Source organism: Tenrec ecaudatus, chromosome 8, assembly GCF_050624435.1.
Source record: "Tenrec ecaudatus isolate mTenEca1 chromosome 8, mTenEca1.hap1, whole genome shotgun sequence".
Classification (NCBI taxonomy): domain Eukaryota; kingdom Metazoa; phylum Chordata; class Mammalia; order Afrosoricida; family Tenrecidae; genus Tenrec; species Tenrec ecaudatus.
In genome coordinates, this window is record NC_134537.1 from 117,899,083 (window position 1) to 117,912,322 (window position 13,240).

At 49.6% G+C, this 13,240-nt stretch overlaps 1 protein-coding gene across 1 annotated transcript in view; it reads left to right on the forward strand.

The window, feature by feature from the left end:
- The window catches only part of PDGFRL (platelet derived growth factor receptor like), a 54,060-nt gene that overhangs the window by 38,834 nt on the left and 1,986 nt on the right, over positions 1 to 13,240 (forward strand). Inside the window, exons 3-4 of the mRNA XM_075556780.1 lie at positions 6,635 to 6,786; positions 11,634 to 11,927. Of these exons, the coding sequence (XP_075412895.1) occupies positions 6,635 to 6,786; positions 11,634 to 11,927 (446 nt within the window). The remainder of the gene's footprint in view (positions 1 to 6,634; positions 6,787 to 11,633; positions 11,928 to 13,240) is intronic.

The window sequence follows — 13,240 nt, forward strand, 5'->3', positions numbered from 1 at the left end:
TGTTGTGCATAGGAGTCCATCAACTCCAGGACACTAGTCCTCACTGACTCGGTGTGGAGGAGTCTCTCGTGCACACTGTTAAGGCCTCAACGACTAGCCAAAAGGTTGGTGGCTGGAACTCACCCAGAGGTGATCAGAAGACAAGCCTGGCCATTAGTTTCCAAAAGGTGACACTCTGTGGACCATATGGCTGATCCCACTATGAGACATGACATCCCTCTTTGACCCATGGCCCTATGGGGGCACAACACTGGAGATTCCATCAGGACTGTCCCGGACTGACCCTGAGACACTGAGGCAGACCACTAAAGGCGTGCGGCCGAGCAACGAGGGGAGCAGAGCAGGGAGCTCCGGAGGAAGTACAAAGGACAGACTCGGGGACCAGAGCGTGGCACCCCATCGGACTTGACTGGAGGACATGTCAGAGTTAAAAAATCAGACCTTGATCTATTTACAGGTTTTTCTCTCTTTTTAAAAAATGTTCTTTTTCTTTTTTTTAAATTTATTCTTTTAAGGGTCATTTGTTTTCTTTTTTGCTGTCATCGTGTTTTGTCGCTTTGTCTTGCAATTCCATGTTTTTTGGGTGCATATTATTATCTCTGCAGATCTATCTAGATAAGATAGGCTGGATGAACAGTCTGGAGGAGAAAACAATGGGACCGATGGTTCAGGGGGACATGGAAGAAGGGGAGGCGGGGGTAAGGAGGTGGTGCTGACCAACCCAGGGACAAGGGAGCAAAGAGTGATCCAAAATTAGTGGCAAGGAGGGTGTGAGTGGCCTGGTAAGGGCAATGTAACCAAGAGAAATTACTGAAACCCAAATGAAGGCTGAGCATGATAGTGGGACAAGAGGAAAGTAAAAGGAAATAGAGGAAAGAACTAGGAGACAAAGGGTATTTATAGAGGTCTAAATACGAGCATGTAAATATGTAAATATATTTATATAGGATGGTGGGGAAATAGATTATGTGCATATATGTTTATAGGTTTAGTATTAAGGTACCAGATGGACATTGGACTTCCACTCAAGTATTTCCTCAATGCAAGAACACTTTGTTCTACTAAATTGGCATTCCATGATGCACACCTTCCCAACATGATCGCTGAAGACAAATGTGTGTATAAGCAAATGTGAAGAAAGCTGATGGTGACTGGCTATCAAAAGATCTGGCGTCTGGGGTCTTAAAGGCTTGCAGGTAAACAAGCAGCCATCTAGCTCAGAAGCATCGAAGCACACCAGCCTGTGTGACCACAATGTGTCAATGGGATCAGGTATTAGTCATCAAAGAACAAAAAATCATATCATTGTAAATGAGGGTGAATGCAGAGTGGAGACCCAAAGCCCATCTGTGGGCAACTGGACACCCCCTTACTGAAGGGTCGTGGGGAGGAGATGAGCCAGTCAGGGTGCAGGGGAGAAATGATTAAACATACAACTTTCCTCTACATCTTAAATGCTTCCTGCCCCCACTATCATGATCGCAATTCTACCTTACAAATCTGGCTAGACCAGAGGATGTACACTGGTACAGATAGGAACTTGAAACACAGGGAATCCAGGACAGATGATGCCCTCAGGACCAATGGTGAGAATGGTGGTACTGGGAGGGTGGAGAGAAGATGGGGTGGAAAGAGGGAACCAATTACAAGGAGCTACATATAACCCCCTCCCTGGGGGCCAGGCAACAGAAAAGTGGATGAAGGGAGACATCAGACAGTGTAAGATATGACAAAATAATAATTTATAAATTATCAAGGGTTCATGAGGGAGAGGGGAGTGGGGAGGGAGGGGAAAATGAGGAGCTGATACCAAGGACTCAAGTAGAAAGCAAATGTTTTGAGAATGATGAGGGCAACAAATGTACAAATGTGGTTGACATACAATGGATGCATGTATGGATTGTAATAAGAATTGTACGAGCCCCCAATAAAATCTTTTTAAAAAGGAAAGACGAATGGCCTAAAATTGAGAGTGGCAATGCTTGTACAACTCTTTGTAATATGATTGAGCCATTGAATCAGGTTGTGAGAATTACCTGTCAATATAATTCCTTTAAAAAGAAAAGAGAAAAGGTGACGCCCGGGAAGACGCTGTGGAACTGTCCTTCCCACACGCCGAGTTGCCATTGGAGAAGCAACTCCATGGTGGGTGTCTGTCTGTACAGCAAATTTTGAAAAGTTGAAATGCCTGTAATAATAGCATCGCCCTCACCGGGCTGTTCTGAAGATGAAATAAGTCAGAGTGTGTAAAATGGCTAAGCAATACGTGTGGGACAAGTGAATAATTATTTTGTAACCCAGGCCGTACCTCCTTTTCTTGGCTTGCAGAGAGAACGATGCTGGTCACAAGTGGGGTTGAGGAGCGGGAAATCATATGCGTCCCGCACCCACAACCAAACTCACGGCTGCGGAGTCAGTTCTGACTTACGGGGACCCTACTGGCCAGAGAGAAACTGCCCCCTGGGGTTCCCAAGTATGTCAACGTTATGAAAGCGGCCAGTCTCCCCTTTCATCCAAGGCGATTTCAAATAGCCCGCCTGTGGTGAGCAGCCCAACCCGTACCTCGCTCTTGTCACCAGGGCTCCTGCACACTCCCTCCCTTTGGGACCTAGCAGCCTCTCCCATGTCACGGGCCCTGGGGGAGGCTTCAAAGGCTAGTTCAGAAGAACTTGGAACCCTGGTGGCGTCGTGGTTATATGTGGGGCTGCTTTCCGCAGGTCGGCAGTTCGAAACAGGCCGCCAACCTCTCCTTGGGAGAAAGGTGAGCCTTTCTCCTCCCCCACAGAGTCACAAGCTCAAAAGCGCGGAGGGCCAGTTCTAGCCTGTCCTGAGTCAGGATGGACAGGATGGCAGTGAGTTCCGTTTGGGTTTTAAAAGAACCCGACATGAGCTGATATGGGTAGTTCGCAATCAGTGTAAATTGTGCTCATCTTAGGACATTACACTTTTTATGAGCAGTTCGCTGCAGTACTTCTTTTGGCTACTTCAAGCCTCCACTTCTTCCGACCTTCCTGGAGTTGTCAAGTGGTTGCAAGAGAAGGGCCTTTGGGGAAAACATCTCCCAGAAAGCAGCTCAGCGGTGCTCCGTGAGCCCGGGTACAGTTCCTGGGACAGATTCTGCCCACGGAGGCTTTGGGTCCAATTCCAACCCCTCAGACGAGTTGCTGCCTGGACTCAGTGAGGGCATCAGTAGCAGTGGCAACTTTAAGTCCAGGCATTTCAGCTGTAATCCTGCTAAATAATTTGTTTCCTGTTTCATATTGTTCACATGTAAGAGGGGGTGGGAAAATCCAGAAATGTTTTCCAGAGCATTTCCTTCCTTCCACCCCCAATCCTGCTAAAGATATGGATGCAGCTTTCATGGTGGAGGTTGGCTTACCCTCAAGGCTTCATCGGTATGTGCCCAGTTCCTTGCTGGGGATGGTAAGAACGCCACCTGATACTTAAAACGTGGCTGGGGTCAGCGGGGCTGCACCTGGAGAAGGTGCTTGCTCTGAGCTGGTTCTCCACCTCTGAGCTCCACCTGCCTCTGAGCTCCACCTGCCTCTGAGCTGTTGGCAAGGGGTCAGATTTTTATGCCCCTCTTCCATTTTCCCTTCACTTTCTCATCTGTCCAACCCATTGAAATCCAGTTCCAACTGCACAATCGAAATTGCTCTTTTGATGGTTAGTGGACGTTTCCATTCAGCCAGACGAAATGTGTGTCTGCGCACGCACGCGTGAGCTTATGTTCGTGGTTCTCCCTGAAAGGCATCCGCCACCGTCAGAGACCTGAGTCTCCCGTGGCCTCGTCGATGATCCTCTTCTTGATTCTTCTTTCTGTCGCCTCCTTCTCCTCCTCATCCCCTGGTTTTGCCTCTCAGTTTTGTCCTCAACCATTTCTTTCTCTTCTGTTCGTTTTTGGTTTTTTTTGTCTCATTCATTCCTTTGGCTTCTGCTCTTCCCAGCAGGCCGCTGACTCTCCCAGGACCTCCCCCCCCCCCCCCCCCCGAGAGCTAGGTCAGCATTTCCAGCTGCTCAGGGGACCTCCCTACATGGGAACGAGCCTGTAGCGAATCTGTTACTTTTGCCGACCACAAATGCCTCTCTTCCCAGTCATTCCATTTCAGTCAGACACAAGCCTGTTTGTTTCTGACCCAGAAACGTAATTCGAGTCATCCTTACAAATGATCTTGTTCACCAATCCCTTGGACATAGCATAAAATTTCCTCCCCAAACAACATTCCTTGGATTTCTCTCGGTCCCACTCTGAGGAAGTTGGTTTATTGTGCCAACCTGGCCGATAAACAACACATGTGGGGTTAATTGAAAGGCGGAGGGATAAATGGCTCGGTGAGCCTCGCCTTTCTAGTTCTCAGGTCTCTTGCTTTCTGATGGTCGGAACAGGGTGCAGCTACCTTAGCCAGTTCCCTCCTTCAGCTGACAAGGCTCACTTCCTGAAAGACATCCCTGAGGAGAAGCCGCATGGGCCTACCCTGATGCAGCCCTGGGTGCTGGAGCACACGTGTGGAGACCCTGCCAGTGCTGAGATGTTTACCCATTCACTGACTCGGCTTTCTTCCTGCAGTCAGCATCATTGCGTCTGTTTTGTGAGATGGAGGAGGACTTTGTGGATTGGTGTTGGACATTATGGGTTAATGTTGGACTTGTGGGCAACACTGGGTTGGACAGCACTGGGTTGGGGTGGTTCCTTGATTTGCACTTACTCTTTATATAAAACTCTCTCTTATACATGAGTTTCTGTGGATTTGTTTCTCTAAAGTACCTAGACTAATGCACACTCCTAACACCCCACCCAGGTCCCAGCATCTCACACCTGTCGGTTGACCAGCCTCGTCACGTCCCCATCTTTTCTTCTCATCCACGCCGATTCTCTTGGCACTTGTCATGAGGTCATGGGTCTGTCACTTCCAGCCTCTGCCACTGAGTAAAACGTACCTCCCTGGCTGGTCTCAACAATGTGTTCCTTAATCCTGCCCCTGCATCTATCTCATGGATTGCCTTCTCTCCACCAGGCAAGAACAACGCACTGAGGCCATGGAGGGGGCAAGGCAGCCCGTCCCCAGCCTTTGTGAGGCTCATAGTCTCCTGCGGCAGCAGCCCTCCTTCCCTCTCAACTTCACCTTCACCTCTGAAGCTCCGCTTGATTCATCTTGAGGGCCTTCCCCCTCTCTAGCCCGGTGCTGTCTTTCCTTAGAGCCCCCACCCGAGTCCGGAGCACTCCTGGGAGGCCTTTTCTGATCTTTCAACTCCTTAACAGGTTCTTAATATGCTCGGTGTTTACTGGTTTTATCTGTTGTACTATCTCCAAGTCGGGCGTGTATTATTTGCCATTGTAGAAGCGATATTTTATAGCAATTACTACTAATCTGTGTAGCTAGGACCCAGTTAAGATAATGCTATGAAGCAGGCACTGCCTGGAGTGCTTTAGCTGCATTTCTTACGTAATGGCTCCAGGGCAGGCTTGTTCAGTCCTTCGCCTTCGGTGGAGCTCAGTCTCTCTTCTACCTGAGCCTCAGTGCCCTCTGCGAACCAGGGAGCCACATGCCTGCTCTTCACGTGGGAGAGCTCCCCTGGCGGGAACCCCAGGCCCAATGCTGGGGCGCAGTTCAATTTCAAGGCAGACTTTCCTTGTGGAATTTTTACTGTATTCTGTCATAAAACAAATATGGCACAGTCTCTGCCCTCCAAGTTTGCCCCAGCTGGTGTCAACAGGAAGCCGGGAGGATCCCAGGAGAGGACAAGGGAGCCCATTACATCACTAGGAGAAAGCTGACTCTAATTAGAAGCTTCCTGAAGGAGGAGAGATTTCCGCTCAGTTGACAAGATGCAGTTGGCGGAGTGGGAGTACAGAGGCAGCTCTTGGCAGCACAAACTTGTGGTCCCAACAGCTATTCAGCAGTGAACCCAGACCAGGCTGTGATTCGGGCAACACAGCTGGCATTTCACTGTGCACTCCATTTGAAGTACTGCGGTGAGATCACCCAGGACAAGATTGTGGTAATGGAGGTAACGCAAGAGAAGAGAAAGCAGAAATCAAAGGGCCAAAGGTCAAGTGCACATGCCCAAGGGTGCTGAGCACTACGCCAGTGGGGGGCCTGCCTATTGAGGGTCCGGCATCTTTAGCAGCCAGTACTTTTGTTTTCCTTAAGGAGTAGTTTTGCATCTTTAATACGACAACGTGCCATCCTGCGGTTCCAAGTTTATATTCTGCATCTGGAGCGTGGACCGGGCTCTTTAGATGCATTCATTTGCAACAAAGCCTTTGAGCAACACCCACGCCCCAGGCCTCGGGCTGAGCTTCTGTTGCTAATGCATCCGGGCTTTGGCTTAATGGAAACCCCAGTTCTGAGGTCAGGAGACTGTCCCCTCTTTGGAAAACACAATGATCATTTATTATTTACCTTTAAGGAAAGCGTTTCTCTCTGTCTCCTCCCTTCCAAGCCTCCCCCCTCTCCTACACACACACACACACACACACACACACACACACACACACCAGGCATGTACAATCTTCGAGGTGGCTCTTGGAGTCCACTGGGGTGTTTGCATCTGAGAACAAAGAAGCACAGGGCTGCAGGGCCCTGGCTGGGCCGACATGCTTCCGTTTCTTTCTACCTCCCTTTGTTTGTAGTGTGAAACAGCACGAGCGCTATGGCCAGCTGGCCCTGGTCAACTCCACTGCAGCGGACACTGGCGAGTTCAGCTGCTGGGGGCAGCTCTGCAACGGCTCCGTCTGCAGGAAGGACGAGGCCCAGACAGGCTCCACCTACATCTTCTTCACAGGTAAGGTGCTTGGTACCTTCTTGGAACTCTTCCGGCTCCTTGACGAAGTTCCCTTTGCGTGCAGAATAGGAGCGTGTTGGTCTGGGCAGACTAGAGAAACAAATCCATAGACACTCATGTGCATGAGAAGGAGCGTTATATAAAGAGTAATTGTATATTAAGAACACATCCCAGCCAGTCCAGATCAACTCCATAAGTCCAATGTTGGCCATATATCCAACACCAGCCTATAATTTCTTCTTCAGACTCACATAACATGCAATGACACTGAATGCAGGAAGATCACAGGCCAGTGGGTATAAAGTCTTGTGGATCCAGTGGCGATGGAGGCAGGACACACAGTCTTCTCTCTGCTTTGTATTCCTGTTGAGAAGCCTGATGGAGCCAGAGCCCTGGAGCTGGAGGAGCCACATGGAGACCCACGCCAGCACTAAAAGGACAGGAGATTATGCATTTGCCACAAGGGGGGAGAGAGAGAGACAGAGACAGAGAGAGAGAGAGAGAGAGAGAGAGAGAGAGAGAGAGAAGGAAATTGAGAGACAGAAGCCAGACACTCATTCTGGCCAAGTGCGTTACATCAGTTATTTCATGCCAGCTCCCAACTATGTTAGGACGTTAGGGAAAGTACAAATAACATTTCTAGTTCTCCAGTGGGAAATTTGAAGTGTAGAGTGATTAGGTTAAGTTCTTCAAGGGCACACACAAATACCATTATCATATATATATATGCTAATGGAAAATTTCCACCAACTGTTTTTGAAGCCCCCCTCCAAGTGGCAAAACCAGGATTAGAAGCCAGAACCTTGGATTCCAGAGTCTATCCAAGCACTGCCCAATATGGAAGCCACCGGCCTCGTCGGTGCAAGGCATGACTTAAAAGCTCAGCTGCTACCTGGAAGATGTGGGTCTGTGAGTTGAAGAGGACTGACAGGCCTAGAACAATAGCCATGGGTAGCTATCTGAATTCAAATGCAAATTAAGTACACCTTAAAATCCAGTTTCTCAGTCATACAAGCCACATTTCAAGTGCTCCAGCGCTGGCTATAGCTGGTGGCTGTCATACTGACCGGCATGGCATCGGTACACTCAGCTCTGCTGCTCTAGACCTGTAGTCGGTGCGCTTCCTGACCCATAGTGATCTTTGCGGAGCCTCCATTGTTCTGGCAGGCTGGCGGACACAAGCGCTCCTTGCATTCTTCCTTAGAACTAGGAGCTGAGGTTTCCAGACAAACTTTCCAAGGGTTGAGGTCCTTGTGGCTTCCATCCCGATCCCTGACTGTAAGAGAGAAGCCTGAAAAGGAGCAGGTGGGGCGGAAAGCACCTCTCCTCCTGGGCTAGGGTGTGCTCACCACCCGGGGCTCACTTTCCAGGGTAGGTCTCCAGCCTCCTTCCTCTGCAGCGGTCTCTAAGCTCTGAATTTGGAGAGATGACGTCCTCTAACAGGATCCAGAAGTGTGGGACAGCTTCAGGAAGTGTGTAAACATCTTCTTCTGCCTAAATGTGCTGCTTTTGTCCAAGGAATTCCAGTTGAAGCCAGAACTTTTCTTAGAGTCTGATGAGGTCTTCACATGCCTGACGCCCTTCAGAAGGCTACACTGTGGGCTGTTTGCTGCGAGGGCAGCTTAGTGAGTCCCCCAGCTTCTCTGCTCCCCAACGAGCTACTTCCTGGGATGCCCACAGGGCCAGGTCTACTCTGTCTGGTAATGTCGCTATGAGTTGAAATCAACTCCATGACAGTGAGTTTGGTTTTTTGGTTTTTGCCAGATGAACATAAACCAAATCAAAACAAAGCCAAAAAAAATTTAGAGTTTTCTGATTGCCCAAAGGACAGTATTGGTAAATTAGTCATCATTTCTAGAAGCTAAAAATCCCACTGTCTAAACCATGTGATCAAACTTTTTTGGCCAAGCATTCTTTTTTTTTTTTTCCCAGAAAAAAAGATTACTCAGTGCCCCTCTGGCAAGGAAAACTTTTGAACTATAACCCCTAATTCAGGGTAAAGTACAGGCATCTGCTTTTGCAGCCCTGCGCCCACCCCTGGTTGTCCCCCAAACCTCTGGGGGCCCATACCACCCACCGTGGGGAACACTGGTCTAGATTCTGGCTGTGTGGCCCAGGATCTAATGTTCTTCCTGCATCAACCCCTGCAGGGATAAGGCAATGCTTGGGTCGACAGACCAACAAGAAGCCACCAGCCAGCCTAATGTGGTGCTCAGGAGAATTGTTGACTGTTGCTGATAGACAGTTCCTCCTGATTTTCACTCTGGAATGTGCCCGTGCACCTGTGATCTTACTTCACGCTGTGAAACGATGGTGGTGAAGGGGACCCATTCAGTCTAATAAGAGTCTGGCTCTCTAAACAAGGACTGATCATGTATTTCAAATCACAAACGAAGGTTGTTTGGCAACATTAGCACTGCCATGTCTTCCCCAAGTATGGACCAAGGTTTAGACGGAAAGCTTTTTCTGGGGAGGGTCCTGGGTTCTCTCTTGGCACTCTGGGGGCAGACTCTCTTTCTTAACTTACTGAAGTCCTTTCTGGAACCAACAGAAGGCCAAAAATTGAGTATCAGTTTCACCTTTTAAAACACGGGGTCAGTTGTGTGAGCCCCTAATAAAACGTTTACAAAATAAATAAAAATAATTAAACCAACAGGATAAATAAATAAAAATTAAAAAGTAAAACACCGGGTCAACAAAGGAGATGCCCTGATATGTGTTACCATTTTCAGCATCCAATTGGATGTTCAGTCTAGAGATAGATACTTTGCTTTCCAAGCAGGGCAGTTCGGAGAAGCCCAGAGGGGCTGTTACAGAAGCTGCTGGCTCTGGATTCCTTCTGAACAGTGCTTGCCAGCTGCCCACAGAGAAGTGCCTGCCGTTCATTGTGGTTGTTCACGTCCTAGAGTTTCATGGAAAACATGAGCACGTCTCTTTTAGAGGCTGGCTGGTGTTCATTTGTGTGACTTTTGGTGAAGCAACTGTCAAATTCATTTTGTCTGCGGGAGGATCTCAGAGGGGGCAACTTTCCTCTCTGACTTCGTAGGACCAAGAAAACACATAAGTCCCAAGCGTACAGAAAGCTCCGTGAGTTGCCATTGAGAGAAAGAGGCACGGCTAACCACCACTGCGCTCAAGGACAAGGCCGGGACCCACAGTTGGCCCTCCTCAGAGCGGAGTTTGGGGCCCAGTCTTCATCTCAGTAAAACTGTGGTAATCAGCACTGTACTTCCCACGGAGCTCGCTATCATTTGGATTGTGCTTGTTTGGAATCTAAATTTCCATGTGTTCCGTTTTCTTGAGGAGTTTGTCATCTACCTGGGTAGATGCATACACATTTGCAGCAGGCATATGTGACTTGCAATTTTTAAAATGAACTTTAATGTTCTTTTTACTGACTATACATACAGTGACTATACAGTATATAGTCACTATATATCTAAGTGCCCACATTTATCTATCTACCTGGACTGCTGTGGTCACTTATTTCCAAGCAAGGACTGACCTAATTAATTTCCCAGAAGGAAGACCACATTTCTGGGTCTGTAGCTCAGATCACTCACTGGTTTTGTTCTTCAGTTCAGAGTAAGCTTCTTTTGCTGTCAAAACCGTCATTTAAAAAAACAGTTGCCTGTAAATTTCATAATCACAAAATCCTTAAATGTTAACACTGAATGAGATCCTGAGAGTTTTTAGCCTTTATGGTGTGGGCATGGAAATACAGAGATTGAGTGACACATCTAAGGTCATAGAGGCTTACTGTGTGCAAATATGGATGTTGGCCCAACACCCACAAACAGCCCCTTGTCTAAGGCTGAAAGCCAATTTATCAGGAAGTGGCACCACTAAGCCCACTTAGTGCAAAGACAGAGACTCACCTGACAGAGGGCCTGGGACTCAGTCAAGGCCAGGAGCAAAGACCTCCATGGTGGCGTGCCCTTGGCCCATTGAAGACATTTCTGTTGTGTCTGAGAATTCTACCCGGGGCATAAACTGTACAGTTGCGGCACAAAGAAAGCAAGCATTGCTTGTTTCAGGAGCATCGCAGGCAACACTGCAATGCATGTTGGGCTATGAGTGGGTTCAGCATTCTTCTTGAACTATTACTATACTACTCACTCACAGGATGATCCAGGAAGAAAAGTATTTAAACAATGTGCCATACCAAAAACAATCAAACGCAAACCAACTCCAGAGGCTCTTGATTGTCCTAGGGATGGTACGGGTAAGCTAGCCCGCTCTTCTGGAAGAGAGAAATACCACCATCGAGATCTCAGAAAGCCACACAGGGGGACTTCAGAGGAAGCAGGGGCGGTGATGCTGGGCCCGTGGGGGTCCTGTGGCATCCAGATTCCTGGTCCTCCCCTATTCCATGCCCTTCCCAGAAACCCTGGCAGTCCCTGTGCCAGGAGCGAGGCTTTCTTGCATGCAGACGGTGAGCAGACCAGAGCTTTCAACTGTCCTGCCCTCTTTGAGAAGCTTGCCTCCCCCCCCCCCCCCCCCCCGAGAATTGGCCTTGACTCTAAACATCTCCCACCTGAAGCGCTGATTTGCTTAGAGGCTTTAAAACTGCTCAAAACATCAGGAAGCCGGTCTCCTTCCTGCTTCCTTAGTGAGTAAACTCCACGAGTCTGATTTGGACGCAAACAAATATCTTTTAAAATCTCCTTCAAGGAGATGGAAACCATTCTTGCAAAAAAGAAAAAAAAAAGCATTAGAAAGTGGCTTTTTCTATTGGCAAGGCCTCCGCATGCCGGGAGACGGGAGAAGTGCCCGGATGCAAGCATCCTGAAGACGCCCACCCCGCGCTTCTCCCGAACAAATGCCCCGTGTCTTTCCCTTTGCAGAGAAAGGAGAGCTCTTTGTACCTTCTCCCAGTTACTTTGATGTCGTCTACTTGAACGCGGACAGACAGGCTGTGGTTCCTTGCCGAGTGACTGTCCTGGCAGCCAAAGTCACCCTCCACAGGGAGTTCCCGGCCAAGGAAATCGCAGCCAATGGAAAGGACATCATGTACGACGTGAAGAGAGGCTTTGTGTATCTGCACCCTCACGTCGACCACCAGGGGGTGGTCTACTGCAAGGCCGAGGCCGGGGGCAAGTCTCAGATCTCCATCAAGTACCAACTGCTGTATGTCGAGGGTAAGCCTGCCGCCCAGCAGTCCTCGCTGTCCGACTTGCAGATGGAAGGAGGCGGCACGGACCGCGTTCCTTAAAGTCAGCGGCCTCCACAGCAGCGGTTCTCAACCTGGGAGTCGCGACCCCTGTGGGTGTTGAACGACCCTTTCACAGGGGTGGCCCGATTCATAACAGTAGCAAAATGACAGTGATGAAGTAGCAACAAAAACCATTTGATGGTTGGGGTCACCACACATGAGGAACTGTATGAAAGGGTCGCGGCATGAGGAAGGTTGAGAACCACTGCTCTAGAACTAAACCAACCCATCATGTTGCCATCATGTTGATTCTGCCATCATGTTGATTCTGACGCATAGCGACCCTCCACCGGGGTTTGAAATCGTTTCAGGGGCAGACAGCACCATCTCTCTACCACACAGCCCCTGGTGAGCTCGAACCACTGGTCCTCTGCTTAGCTGTCCAGCGGAGCCACCAGCACCACCAGGGCTTCTTTGTGGTCAGGTGCCATTGAGCTTCCTGGGATCCGCCCCGCAGCGGCCCTCTGCATGACAGAGGGCAAGACCGCCGGGGCCTGCGCCCCTCACCCTTGTTCCTATGCCTGGCCCATCGACGCAGCTCCCATGCCAATCCATCTCCTCCAGTGGGCTAGTGGATTAAGCATTGGCTGCTAACTGTAGTCAGCTGTTCCTTGCAAAGAGGCATTCGGCTCTCAGGAACTCGAAGGAGTTCTACTCTGCCCTGTATGTGGTTGACCCTATGAGTTGGAATCAGCTTGTCCATGGCCCCAGCCCCTCTCCTCCTTCCTCTCTGCCCTCTGGCTCTGCTGGGCAGCTGCCCGGCAGTGCCCATCCCCAAGCTCGGAGGACCTCGTCTCGGCCTCTCTGCTTTCAACCAAATGGGATCCGTGGCCTTCTTCCTAGATCCATTTCCACACCCTGACCATCATTCCCTCACCTCTTATTAAATCGACACTCCTCTGGGGTTCCTGCCCGTTGGGTACACCAGCTTTCTCTTCTTTCCTTCTGACGCCTCATGCCTTCAGGATCTTCCTCCACCGCTCGGAGGACGGCCGCCCACCCCGGCGCACAGGCGGACCGGCAGTCAAGCCTGACACCCCCTTCTTACCCAGGCGTCTCGACTTGCCTCATCCAAGCCCCTGCCTGTGTGTCTTCATTTTGTGTTGTGCCCCCATGTCTAAAGCACCCCTCAGAAGAGATTCGGGCCAACCTCTCCGCTCCCCACAGAATTAGAAGTGGCTTCACAAGAAACAAAACGGTGGGGTGGAGTGGGCCGTTGCCAGCTGGGGAGCTAGCGAT